General features: G+C 39.8%; 1 protein-coding gene across 1 annotated transcript in view; it reads left to right on the forward strand.

Annotated features, from left to right (window-relative positions):
* Positions 1-13,383, forward strand: part of LOC126169379 (potassium channel subfamily T member 2) — a 1,084,296-nt gene extending 1,070,913 nt beyond the window's left edge. The window contains exons 26-27 of the mRNA XM_049920640.1: positions 2,095-2,300; positions 10,785-13,383. Coding sequence (XP_049776597.1) covers positions 2,095-2,300; positions 10,785-11,610 — 1,032 coding nt within the window. The 3' untranslated portion in view covers positions 11,611-13,383. The remainder of the gene's footprint in view (positions 1-2,094; positions 2,301-10,784) is intronic.
* The last annotated feature ends 918 nt before the right edge of the window (positions 13,384-14,301 follow it).

The following is a 14,301-nucleotide window of genomic DNA, read 5'->3' on the forward strand; positions in this document are numbered from 1 at the left end:
GGTGCACACTGTTGCTGGGTCCTTATAGACAACTTTCCCAAATATAGGTAGTTATTCAATGAAACTTTTATTTTCTGCTGAACAATCTAGACATTTTTCATAGTGATTTTTCTGGCTCCCTGTTCTTTTTCTCATTTTCTTTTTAATCTTTCCCATTTTTGTGCCTCTTGGTTTAATGTTTCATGTTCTTGCAACCTCTTTTCTCTTCTGTCTCTTTATTTTAATTTCTGGGCATTAATAAAGCTATTTTTCAATTTAGGTTGATACTTCGAGCAACTAATCATTGTTCTCTAGTTTCTTAAATTCCCAAATCAAAGCAGCTATAGACTATTACATAGAGAGGGCAAGTTGAGAGCAAATGACCTAGAGAAAAACAAGATAAATTATTTAATTTTATAAAATTAGTTACGCCACTAGTTGGTACAAAACAAATGGTTTAAGGGTTTTGTGAAAACACAGTTAAAAAGAGAAATTTATTTCTCAGCATAATTTCTGTTGAGCTCAGCATTTTGGTTCCAGCACTATTCAATGTTGTTTTTGTCCAAGAAATTTATTCTCACATCAGCATAAATATTCATTTGCATCACAGATAATCTTTTTATTCAACAAAAACCTCTTGCCTCCAAGCCATTTTTGGAGCTAAGAAACAGAAAAAAGTTGTAAATAGCCTTCACAGGTTTGCCGCCGGATCACGTTGTGCAAATTCCACAATATTTCATCGGAGAAACTGTCTGACATCTTCAGGTGGTTCAACCTTGCTCACGGCTAGGTACAACTAATGGTATCTGCACACCAATGCCCTGTTTTTAGAACACGCGCGTGAAGAATGCCCAGCCATGGAAATCGCGCATGCACAGTGATTTGCCCTATTCAAACTCCCTCTGCTGAAAATCGCAGAGCGGCTCATCCGCATGTGCGTTGTATGCTGCATTTGTCAAATGCATCGGGGTGTCGGTGTGCAGATACCATCAGTTGTACCTAGTCATGAGCAAGGTTGAACCACCTGAAGATGTCGGACAGTTGCTCCGATGAAATATTGTGGAATTTGCACAACGTGATCCGGTGGCAAACCCGTGAAGACTATTTTCAACACATCTGCTGGGAAAGCTTGAAGAGTCACAGAAAAAAGTTACTGTGTGTCAAATTATGGGAATATATAGGTGGTAACTGGTTTGAAGCCCCAACTCATGCCCTTGCAGTTTCACAACGGCTGTGTCCTTAGATGACAACCATTTTGATTTCTTAGATGACAATCATTTTGATTTATTTTTTTTTTGCAGACAACACTGTACACTTTCACATTTGAGAAATTTGCTGTTTTGACTACTGTTTGTTTTTTGGTTATTATACTGGATTCATGTTGCACGTATTGTCGCACAATGATGCCAGAAGTCTATCAATTGATACCTGAATTTTCCTAGAGCCAAATTTGAAACGTTCTTCTATTGGAGGGCTTGGTTCACAATACTGTGTATTTGCATCAACATAAAATTTGTAGTTCCAAAAATGAGCTCAGGAAAAGCAATCTCTTCCATTTATATCTGATGCCAAGAATTGTTCAGGAAAGTATATTAAGAATGAAATTTTCACATAAACTAGTGGTAAAATAGCAAAATATTCTTGAGCAAGAAATGGCCACTGTGTTATTTTGGTTCCATACAGTGTACTGAAAGTTTTTATATTCTCCTAGATGTTTACTTGATCTTTTGTGGTGTAGAGCATGGTAATGTTTAATATATTTGTATGTTTCTTGTTTGGTAGCATTGCTTGAACAATAGAATGCTGTATGCTGAATGATACTGATATTAGTAGCAGATATTCACCATATGTAGCCCAATAACAGTGTATTAACTGTTATGATTAGCATGAAAATAAACAAAATTTTGTAATTCTAGAATCATTATAACACATTTCTGCTTCTTAACTATTTTATGGTAATCCTGCAGTAATAAGCGTTCCTTTCACTACTAAAACTATTCTACGAATGTAAATTGTTTGATACAAATAAATAACATATTATTAGTCTTTAATATGAACTTCAATACTCACCATCACATTCAGTTATTTTAATGATTTACTTGTTTCTATCAACAGTGCTCCATAAATTTAGTGGATGAAGCTCGAGATAACCACACACAAATGATTGAACGTGCTGAAATTGCAAATTTGGTTCGCTCCAGAATGGAAAGCCTAAATCTGCCCAGTATAGATTATGATGATGTCAGTGAGAAAAGGAGTAACTTGTCTTATGTAATTATCAACCCAAGCTGTGATCTCAAACTTGAAGAAGGAGATATTATGTAAGTGTATTTATTGAAACATATATAACAAGGAAGAAGCAGAAGTTAAATATAAGTTCCCTACATGATTGCAGGTAGACACAACCTGCAGCCAATAGAGAGGCTGTGTATGCACATATGTAACAGCTTAAAAAATTGCATGATTGTGTGCGCCCATCTACAAGATGCAAGTCCGTAGTTGCCTTTTCTTGTTTTTGTTTGTTATTTCAGTCCTGTAAATTCCATTATTCCAATATTACAAGGACAGAAATTGATTTGAAAACTGCCATGAACTGTGTAGGAAATATTGTAGTGTGCCCAGTTCACACACCCATTGTAAAATAACTCAGGTATAAATGTCAGTTCCGAGTTCAGAGTTTTCATTGGGAATGAAAGAAAAATGAAGAAAGAGTATTCAGATCTTTAAGAAAACAGTGTAGAAAAAGGAACACTGGCATATAATGTAGATAAAATGATGGGGAATGAAATAGGTGGGGTGGGGTTCAGGGTGGGAAATGAGGTGGCATAGACTTAATTGAAGATAACCAAACCATGCTGAGCAACATACTCTGAAACTGGAAGATCATGCATTTATTTGGTAGTAGCTTGATGGTGGCCATGTATACAAGTGAACAATTGGCTGGGGCTATACCTATTATAACGTTGCAAAAACACAGTATTAAAATTCCCACTAATAAACATTTAATTTGTTTTCATATAAAGGAAAATACAGACACACTGAATGACATAATAATAAGTTCACACAAACGAAATCACTAAGGCACAGTGTAACAGTAAAGTGTTCCATAGTCATGAAAACACTAGTGTGGCTGAGGGCTTGGTGTGCTGGCTTATATATGGCTGTCTGCACACAGCGCAGCATTTGCTGCGCCATCTATGCCAAAGTCAGGCAGCCTCTTTAGGCTGGCTGTGGAAGTGCTTGCTGTTTAATTGTGTGTGCTTACAGTATAGGTTTAGTCTTCATTGGAAGAGGATAGCTGCTGGAACAGGTGTCATGATATCACAGGAGAATATGGTCTGGAATGGCATGGGGCATGGACAGGTGCAGCACCATTCCCCCTGCGAGAGACCATAAGAAAGGACCGGTGATGGAGGTGCCATATCCATGTCCACCTTTGGGCAGGCACCTGCTGGCAGTGGTGGGACCCAGAATGAATATGGCACAGGAGTCATAGGAGGCGTGGACCATGGCCTTGTCAATGATGGACAACTACTGGTATCTACTTAAGGTGCCAGCCAAACCCACAGGTCTCGAGCTCAGACAGAACTGCTGTGAGTTAGGTGTCAGTGGGTCGCCGGGCTGCAGCCAGAGCAGATGAAGCAGCATAAGGGGCTGGTGGCCATGAAGCAGCTCCACCAGGCTATGGTCGCCAGCTGGAGGGAAACTATTGGAGATCAAAAATCTATCAAGGGATTCCTTGGGAGAAGACTACAAATTGTATTTTTTCAACTGAATTTGGACGTATGGACCAGCCACTCTGCCTCCCCATTTGACTCAGGATGAAATGGTGGGGCCATAACATGCCGAATGCCATTCTTTGTACAAAAATCTTCAAAATCCTGAGAAACAAATTGCGGGCCATTGTCTGTTGCAAGCATATACGATAATCGTTCCAAAGGAAAAAAAAAATTCTTTGTGGGAGCCATGGTTATTGCTGCCATGGATGTGGGCAGGTAACAAACCACATAAGGAAATTTTGAGAAACCATCAACTACAGCAAGGCAATAGGACTTAAGAAAGGGACCCGCAAAATCAGCAAGAATATGCTCACAAGGAAGGGACCCACAAAATCAGCAAGAATATGCTCGCAAGGGCACTGTGGGGTGGGCCCTGGGGTAAGAGAGCCTGTGCTGCCACTTGGGGGTTGGTGCACTGTGGGCTGGCTGACACAACATGCGTGATGTCAGTGTCAATTCCCAGCCAAAACACATGGCGACAGGCCAGCAGTTTTGTACAGAAACACCCCAATGGTCCAGCTGGAGAAGGTGCATGACATCTCACAGCAGGCACTGACTCTTCAATAGCCAAAAGTAATACATCATCAAGAACTGAGAGGCAACGGCAGAGAGCATAATAATTAGGCAAAGTGTCTGACACTTGGTCTAGTGGTTCATCTGGTCAGCCATGGGGGATCTGATGTAAGATAGGATTGGCTGTGACAGCAGCCAAAATCCAAGAACTGTTAATGGGAAAACCACCCACCGTGTTTTGGGCTTCAGCATCTGAATGGAAACACAACAGTTCATCTGTATGAAATGCTGGATTGGGTCAGTTAGCAATGAAGAAAAAGCGTCTGCATTACCAACTAGCACTGTGGTGAATCTCGTAGTATAGCGTGACAAAACAGACACACTGTATGTGACAGGCCACTTTATCTGGAAGAGATTCTAAAGGCTGGGAAAGAGAAACCAGCAGTTTATGATCAGTAATCAAATGAAATTTAGAGATGAAGAGGAAAACATGAAATTTTTTGAGTGCGTCTGCAATAGCAAGATCTTTTTCTATTTGGGAGTAGTGCTGTTGCACTGATTCAAGGCTTTTGAAGTGTATGCAATCAAGTGTTCAGAACCGTCTGCATATTTGTGTGAGACAAGGGCCTCTAGGACATACTGGGAGGCGTCTGTAGCCAAAACAAGATGCTGGTCTGCTTGGAAGGTAAACAAGCAAGGAGCTGAGTGTTATTTTGGCTTCAGTAGGGTAAAAACACACTTGCAGGCAGTCAATTAGTGAAAAGAAGCTCCGTTATGTAATAGAGCATGAAGGTGCTAAGCCACCACAGTTGCATCAGGAAGATATTTATGGTAGTAGACAATCTTTCTGATGTTGCTAGGACACAGCAAAGCTGTAATGGTATTGACATTCAGTCATTACAGCTTAAGGGGACTTCAAATAGATAGACAATAAATAGCTGAAACAATTGCAATTTATCGAAGTTAATTTAAATCGGCTGCCTGCAGCACCATGGACAAGGCCCAAAGTTTCTGCAAGTGTTCACCTGTTGAGGAAATGTAGACCACAGTATCATCCAGGTAGTTAATGCATCCTGGCATAGAGACTGTGAGTTACTTCAAAAGTCATTGGAAAATAGCAAGGGCACTACCTGTGCTGAATGGCAGGCACTGGTGTTGGTATAACCTGAAGGGGGTATTCACTTTGAGGATATGTTTGGAATCATCATCCAGAAGCAGCTGCAGGCAGTCTTCAGACAAGTCTATTTCAGAAAAATGTTGGTCCTCAAAAATCTGAGCAAAGAATTCATCGTTATGGAGTAAGGGATATGTATCAATAATAGATTGTGAATTTAAAGACTTTTTGAAATCACCATAGAGACAGAGGTTTGCTGTTGTTTTTGTGACAATTACCAATGTAGTAGACCATTCACTAGGGGAGACAGGTGCGACAGCACCCAAGGATGTAAGTTGATCAAGTTCTACTTTGACTTGCTTCCTAAAACAGCTGGGGTTGAGCAGGCATGAAAAAAACAGGGGCACACTGTTAGTTTCAATGTGATGTGAGCCTTGAAATTGATAGCACACTATAAACTGTTCAAAAACAGTGCAGAAAATTCTGAGCAGAGAGCATCCAGTTATTGGTAGGGAACTTGATAGGAAACCAGATGCACTTTGTTAGAAAGAAAGAAGCCAAAAATTTTTAAGATGTCTAACTCGAATAAGTTTTCAATGTTAGAAACCCCCAGGCCAAACAACTGATTTATACAGTACAGAAGTAGAAATCTGTGCTAATATGGGTATCTGTTGTTTGTTGTGACTCACCAACCAACAAGGGACAGGGGACAACACTGGTGATCCAAGATCCATGTAGGTTTGAGAATTTAACAAAGTCACTACTGCATCCGTGTGTCCTTGCATTTTTAACATCTTGTCCATAATGTGTACTTCAATATAAAGTTTGTCTTAGACTAGCATCACTTGGGAAACTGTTCACACCCATATTTATGTATGATTAATATGACTTAGAATTTCACACAGACACAATATTTCCCTTTTTTTTATGATGGTGGCATGTCGTCCAATGCTTTTGGCATGCTCATGCTGAACAAAGCATTAAGGGCATGATGGGAGAGGGGCATGCAGCCATTGTAATGCTGACTGCTGTTTACCACAGCACTTCGTTACATGACATGGAGACCAGGATTGCATGGTCACATAACGGCATTCCCACTTCCCACCCCACTCTCCCATGAACTAACTGATGGTGGCTGAGGAGGAGAAGCAATGGCAACTACTTCACACCAGGCTTCTATTTGATTTCCTCCTTCCCTAGATACTTCAAAAGACTGGGCAAAGAGAGAGAGATTTTCAAATTGTAAAGTCTGTTTACAGACTTCTCTATCAAGGGCCAAGCATATTATAGCATCACAAACCATCAAATCAGCATAACAGTCCTGGTGAGCTTCAGTAACAATACACCATGATGGCAAAGTCCATGAAGTTCTACTGCCCAAGCTCTGTATAACTGTTGTGGCCGCTTTGGACAACAGTAGAATTCACCATGAGCAACAATAACATGAATATGTTTGCAATGATAATTAGAGAGCAACTGATACATTACTTCAAAAGAAAGACTGGCAGGTTCCTGCAGAGAAGCTAGCTTACACGAAAGATGATAAACGCGAGGGGAAAGAAAACCTTGCACAAATTGGGGCTGACAACAACAAAAGCTTGGAAGTGTTGCTGAAGGTGTTGTCGCTATGTGTCCCATTCTCCCACAGTATCTTCACATGGAGGAAATGGAGGGGGGAGGGGGTCTGTCAATGGCGGTGAACCCTGGTGTGCTAACAAAGCTGCCAAATTGTTTATTGCCATGGAGAAGGGCTGGTGCTGGCTGATGAGAGCTCACTGCTGTTCAACAAGAGATTGAAGAATTCCTTCCACTGCCATATTGGCCATAGTGAACTACGAAACAAAACATGCTGCGTAGAATACTGCACTCACCACCAAAAATATTGTAATGTTGCACAAACACAATATTAAAATTCCCACCAACCACATTTTAATTGACTTCTATGTAAAGGAAAATACAGATGCACTGTATGATGTAGTAAAAAGTACAAAAGCATGAAATCATTAAGGCACAGTCTAATAGTGAAGTGTTCCATAGTCACGAAAACGTTAAGAGTGGCTGAGGGCCTTTCACTCTGACTTGTATACAGCAGTTTGCACATGGCACAGCACTTGCTGCAGCATCTGTGCTGATATGTGATGGGCTCTTTAGACCAACCATAGAGACAAATACTGTTTAATTATGCACGCTCACTGTATACGACTACAACTATTTCCCAAAAATGCCACAAAGAAAAGTTCATATATAACATAGTTGCTTTCACAAGAAAATCTTCCATATGGATGAGTTGAGGCACTGGGAAGAGCAGTACTACATCACTGTACTGGGACAGATGGTGAAACGCCAGATGGAACAGATTTTGGGGAAGATATTCCTAATTTCACTCCATGATGAAAGATACAATATTATGAAAAGGATAGATTGCTATTCACCATAATGGTGAAAAATAGTCTGTCCTAAACCATAATAATGTTGATGTACCTATCTGGACTTGCCATTGTTTAATGATCAAAGACAGTCAGAGTTGTTCTCTGTGGCAGTGAGTGAGTGTAATTGGAGAAGTACAATCTAGAGAAAGCATGGCACAGTAGATATGCTCATGGACAGGGTAAGGAATGTAATCCATTTCTATGAAAGTTTTGATAATGATATTGAAAGAGGGGTTGTTCATCATAGTAGAGGTATTGTCCACCATTAGCAAGGCTGGTGAAGCAAGTATGTAATGTGGAAAGAATTGAAGATATGGAAAGTGTTGGACTTTTATGGAGTTGTCATACACATGGAGAGCAACATCTAGGAGACTGCCTTTTAGAAGTATGAGGCAGTTGTTCTAGATCATTAAGATACCATCAGTGAATTTGAACTATGCAAAGTATTTAAGACTTGAGAATACTAGGAAGGATATTTCTAAGTGGAGCATGAACAGGTAGCGTGTGAGGGTGGAATGCAAGTCCTCATGTCTCCTCCAGAGGAATTCTTCATAACTACCTAAAATCTGAAGTTCCTTATATGGTTCAGACGCGTTGATGGCACCTTTACAGTCTATGAAAATAAAGTTAAGAAGGTTCTGGGATAAGCGTTTTGTACAACTAGAGAGGTAGGTGGAACTGGCTTCTTGCAAAAGCACATGGTGTGCTGTTATAAATGCATAGCATTGTACTCAAGTAATGGTAGCAGAATTAATCTTCATTACTTGTCTTTCTGATTACATGTGATTATTGCCAGCTGCTTTACGACCTTTGGAGCCACAATGTCATCTGCAAATGATGAACTCTTTGGTAGTCCCGGTATTAGTAGTTCAAGCCTGAAAATTGAAAACATAAATATGTGTTACAAAACTTAATGTTAAACTTAGGAGCAAAGAAGATCACTTACTGAATAGCAGAAGTGGTGAGTCATTGACAGCTGCACACAAAAGAAAACTTGCTAGGTTTCGAAATAAATATTTTGTTGAGCACATACATATTTGTCCCTGAGTGGTTCTTCACTCTTCAATATTTACTACATTCTACACTACTGGCCATTAAAATTGCTACACCATGAAGATGACATGCTACAAACACGAAATTTAACCCTCAGGAAGAAGATGCTGTGATATGCAAATGATTAGCTTTTCAGAGCATTCACACAAGGTTGGCGCTGGTGGCGACACCTACGTTATGCTGACATGAGGAAAGTTTCCAACCGATTTCTCGTACAGAAACAGGCAGTTGACGCATTGCCTGGTGAAATGTTGTTGTGATGCTTCGTGTAAGGAGGAGAAATGCGTACCATCACGTTTCTGACTTTGATAAAGGTCGTATTGTAGCCTATCATGATTGCGGTTTATCGTATCGCAACATTGCTGCTCGCGTTGGTTGAGATCCAATGACTGTTAGCAGAATATGGAGGCGGTGGGTGCAGGAGGGTAATACGAATGCTGTGCTGGATCCCAATGGCCTCGTATCACTAGCAGTCGAGATGACAGGCATCTTATCCGCATGGCTGTAATGGATCGTGCAGCCACGTCTCGATCCCTGAGTCAACAGATGGGGACATTTGCAAGACAACAACCATCTGCATGAACAGTTCGACAATGTTCGCAGCAGCATGGACTATCAGCTCATAGACCATGGCTGCGGTTACCCTTGACGCTGCATCACAGACAGGAGTGCCTGCAATGGTGTACTCAATGACGAACCTGGGTGCACCAATGGCAAAACGTCATTTTTTCAGATGAATCCAGGTTCTGTGGACAGCATCATGATGGTCACATCTGTGTTTGGCGACATCGCGGTGATCGCACATTGGAAACGTGTATTCATCATCGCCATACTGGCGTATCACCCAACGTGATGGGGTGGGGTGCAATTGGTTACACATCTCGGTCACCTCTTGTTCGCATTGATGGCACTTTGAACAGTGGACGTTACATTTCAGATGTGTTACGACCCGAGGCTGTATCCATCATTCGATCCCTGCGAAACCCTACATTTCAGCAGGATAATGCACAACCGCATGTTGCAGGTCCTGTATGGACCTTTCTGGATGCAGAAAATGTTTGACTGCTGCCCTGACCAGCACAGTCTCCAGATCTCTCACCAATCGAAAACGTCTGGTCAATGGTGGCCGAGCAACTGGCTTGTCACAATACGCCAGTCACTACTCTTGATGAATTGTGGTATCATGGGCAGGTGTACCTGTACATGCCATCAAAGCTCTGTTTGACTCAATATCCAGGTGTATCAAGGCCGTCATTACAGCCAGAGGTGGTTGTTCTGGGTACTGATTTCTCAGGATTTTTGCACCCAAATTGCGTGAAAATGTAATCGCATGCCAGTTCTAGTATAATATATTTGTCCAATGAATACTCGTTTATCATCTGGATTTCTTCTGTGTGTAGCAATTTTAATGGCTAGTAGTGTACCAGAATTTTCTTTACTATATTTAAAACTTAATTGTGATCAGCTAAACCATTTACAGGCTTTGCTATTGGTGAAATGTATCTCTTAGGTTTCTGTTTACTGTGATTTGGAAAGAAATTTTTTTTTATTTCCTCAGGGAGCTTTTGCTTAAAGAAAGCTATCTTTGTTCACTCTCATGCCCTTAGGACTTTATAGTTTACTGTTAGCAATATAGGCTATGGTACTGTGCAGCATTCACATACTGTTTGTATTCTTTTCTCCAGCGCTCACTGATATGATTCAATAGTTGTTGCAAAATGTGCTTTACTGGTTTTTCATGTTCCGATACAATTTTGGTCATAATATGTGAGACATTGCAGTACCATTGTTCTATCTTACAATTCTATAATTTTTTGAGACCAAAACAATAAATTTCAGAGTCATCTTATTTTCTATTTTTTGTAGAATGCATTGCCTTTATTAAATCTATTTTAACATAGCTAATTTTTGTTCTAGATACATAGTACGACCCAGCCCTTTCTCAGCACAGAAGACATTTGAACGTCACAACAGCCGCCGGAAGTCAAATATTAGTTTCTGCTCTCAACAACTGGTACAACAGATGGCAAATTCTGCAGCTGGTAGTCGGCGCGGCTCCACTATTGGATTGTCTGGCTATACACCAACTCCAAGACCCCCTCCACTTGTGACAACAAAAGCAAACTCCCTTTCCCTTCCAGACAGTCCTACAGTTGCTGGATGTGCCGCAAGTCCCAGTCCTGCAGGATGCTACAGAGCACGATCCAACTCATTACGTGTTGCTGACGATATACTCTTGCGTCGTTCAAACTCCCTGCGTCAGGGATTGGCACCCTCTGGTCCCACAAGACGAAAAAGCAGCCTAGAAGACCTAGGTTTCTCCTATGCTTCCAACCATAGCAACCCCATTAAGATAGCATTGAATGGAAGCATTGGTCTAGAGGTGACACCACCAGAAGAAGGAAGCTCACAGAGTGAAAACAGCTGTAGTAACCTTCTCAGTACTGTAGCAACTGGTCTTTCTGTCGGTGGCAGCCCTGCAGGTGGCAGTGGGAGTGTTGGCATCAGTGTCAGTTGTAACAGTGGCATATGTACCAATACAGGTGCGAGAAGTAGTGGGGGATGTTCAGGAACTGTAAATAGTCAAGGACTGGGTATTTGTGCACAGACTCCAAGTTCACTTGATGTGTCAAGCCTTGTCAGCTGCAGTGTAGACAGTTGTCAGCCTCCTCCGTCTCCCGGCCCATGTGCCAGCCCAACCCCTCTGGCTGATCCCCAACACCTACAAGGTACACTTGTATGATATCACCTTATGTGGGGGAGGAGACTAAGCAGTGTAGTCCGGAACAAGTGGCTGTAAACTGATTGCTCCTCAGCCCCACAGTGATAAATTCTGAATAAGAAAAGTATAACAGCTGAATCTACTTCAGTACCTTGAAAACTATATTGAACTGTAAGAGTCTATGTGCAAAATGAGTGAAATGGTACTGTTGGTACTTAGCTGTTGACAAATAACAACTTTCTAGTACAACTTAGTACATAAAATTAAATAGGTGCTACTTTGAGATATTTTTAATTTACTGATAAGTGAAGAAGAAATGAGTCATTTTAAAACAACATATGTTGTTTACAGATAACTACAGAAATTAGGGCATGTTTTGCTTCCTCGATATCTGTCTACTTACTCTTGTTGCACATATTGCCTCTTCAACAGATAGAGACTGTTGATATAAGCTAAGAAAAATATCAGATGGGCTAAGTAGAAAAGGAATGATTCTTCACCAGCCCATCATTTCTATTTTTCTCGATTATCATTCTCTTGGCTGATATATTCTCCGGTGTGGCACCGAATGAGTTGGAAATGGGAACAAATAGTGTGTAGCTGTAAGTTATCTTGAAGACTTTTTAGAAACTGAAAACTATTTGGTGTGCTGCATAGCAGCATCATTGCCTTGTAAATATCATTTATTACATACCATATGTATAGTGTACAGTGATATAAATAAGAGTGTGCATTTAAGTGAAATATATAAGAAGTTTGTATATTTTGTTTACTCTGTAGCAGAAATAATTCTGAAGCTTAAGACTGAAGTTGTAACTATTAAAAATATAAATTTATAATGAAATATACTCTCAAATAGCATATTATTTAGAGAAAGAGCAACTGTTTTATCAAATAATTCTTAGTTTTCTTAAAATTACTTCTAATGTGGGAATCAAGCAAATATCTGTGCATAGTGTTTCTAATTGAATTACCAACTGAGAATCATTTCATTGCTGCACTTATGTATGCAGATTGATGAAGATGTGTAGAATATGTTAAATATAACATATCATAAGCAGAACATTATGTGAGAAATATGTAAGACCTTTTTTCTTTGCTGTTCAAAGTATCTCAACAGTTTGCAGAACTTCTACTACTCTCAATATCATTATCTGGCATATATTGCAGAACATTAACGCAGTCTCTTCACTCTGTTTTTAATTAAATTACTCTCCCTAAAATGTTCTTGGCAGTTGTCATATGTTATCTCAGATTACACTTTTTCCAACAATTTTTTTTTTTTCAAGAAGTGACAGTATGTATTCATTAACAACACACATTGGAATTGGCTAGGAGACAACAAAATTCTCAGCCCGAAGAAGAAGTTTTGTTTTCTTTAAAAAATCAGCAGCATCTATGCATGGTCTTCATATTTGCAACTTTCTGTTTTGTTTCTAATGAAAATTTGTTCTTTGATGCAAGAGTTCAAACTGTTGTTTGTATTCTGTAATTCAGGATTGTGTATAATCCACATTTTCCTTGATAAAAAGAAAAACTGGGTTAATGTTGTAAAGCCATTAAAACCAGTCAAGGAGTAAATTATTGTCAGAACAATTTAATTTATCTATTGAAGCTGTTCACTTAATTTCTTTAGCATTATTTACGTAAATGTAACCAATTTAAAGATAATGACTATTGATACAAAACTCGGTCAAAGGTATGTGCCCATAGCATGATTGACATTTAACTAAAGAATCAGACTATACTCTGCTGTCTGGATGAGGTGCTCAATGAGGTGCTTGAAATTGTATCCATAAAATACATGTTATGAAGTGGTGAAATAATTTATGATATCCTTTTACTTCCAACACCATCTTTCAACAAGAACTATAATCATATTTGCTCTGACAGTGTGTGGTGGAGAGCACCAATAATTAATCCCCCCCACTATCCTGTTCCACTCATGAATGGCGCTTGGGAAGAATGATTGTCAGTAACCTCTATATTAATTATAATTTCTGAGATTTTAAATGTATGAGTTGATGCCTAAAATTATCAAGACACAATAAACAAAATTGAAAATGGGCAACAACTACTGTAGTTGACCGGTGTGTGACACATGTAACATCATAGAAAATTTAACTGTTTCGAGGAAAACCACTCTTTTCTCCAGTTTAAGTATTACACATCCTTGAATAAACTACCCGGCCTTCTGGTACAATCCAGTCAGATAGCTGTCAGCCTCCTTCATCTCCTGGCCCATGAGCCAGCCGAGCCTCTCTGACTAATCCCCATCACCTTATGTATGTAGATGGGGCTTTACTAACATTTTAGCGACACAGTTCACTGTGACTACTGGTGTTTGCTCAATAACTGCTGAAGTTATAGCAGACTGTCATATCAAACAGCTTGAGGGAGGAAATCAAGTTTTCAACTATAGACATTTCTACTGAATGTTCAGCTAGGCTATAGGCATAAGATTGAAGAGACAGAAACTGCCAGGTTTTTGATACTTGAAAGGAAAAAGTGTGAATTTCGTTTGTACAGCAGCAACTATTTCTTTCGATGTTTCAGCCACAAGGTACTAAATTAGTGGCATTGTCATTGCTTACCTACCAGCAGCACATTTGCCGATCTCAGACTCAACAAACTTCACTTCACTTCTTGTTTGAGTCAAAATGGAAAAATATTGCCCAGTAAAGCATAAAAGTTGCATACTATTTTGCTGAG

This window comes from Schistocerca cancellata, chromosome 1, assembly GCF_023864275.1.
Source record: "Schistocerca cancellata isolate TAMUIC-IGC-003103 chromosome 1, iqSchCanc2.1, whole genome shotgun sequence".
Taxonomy (NCBI): domain Eukaryota; kingdom Metazoa; phylum Arthropoda; class Insecta; order Orthoptera; family Acrididae; genus Schistocerca; species Schistocerca cancellata.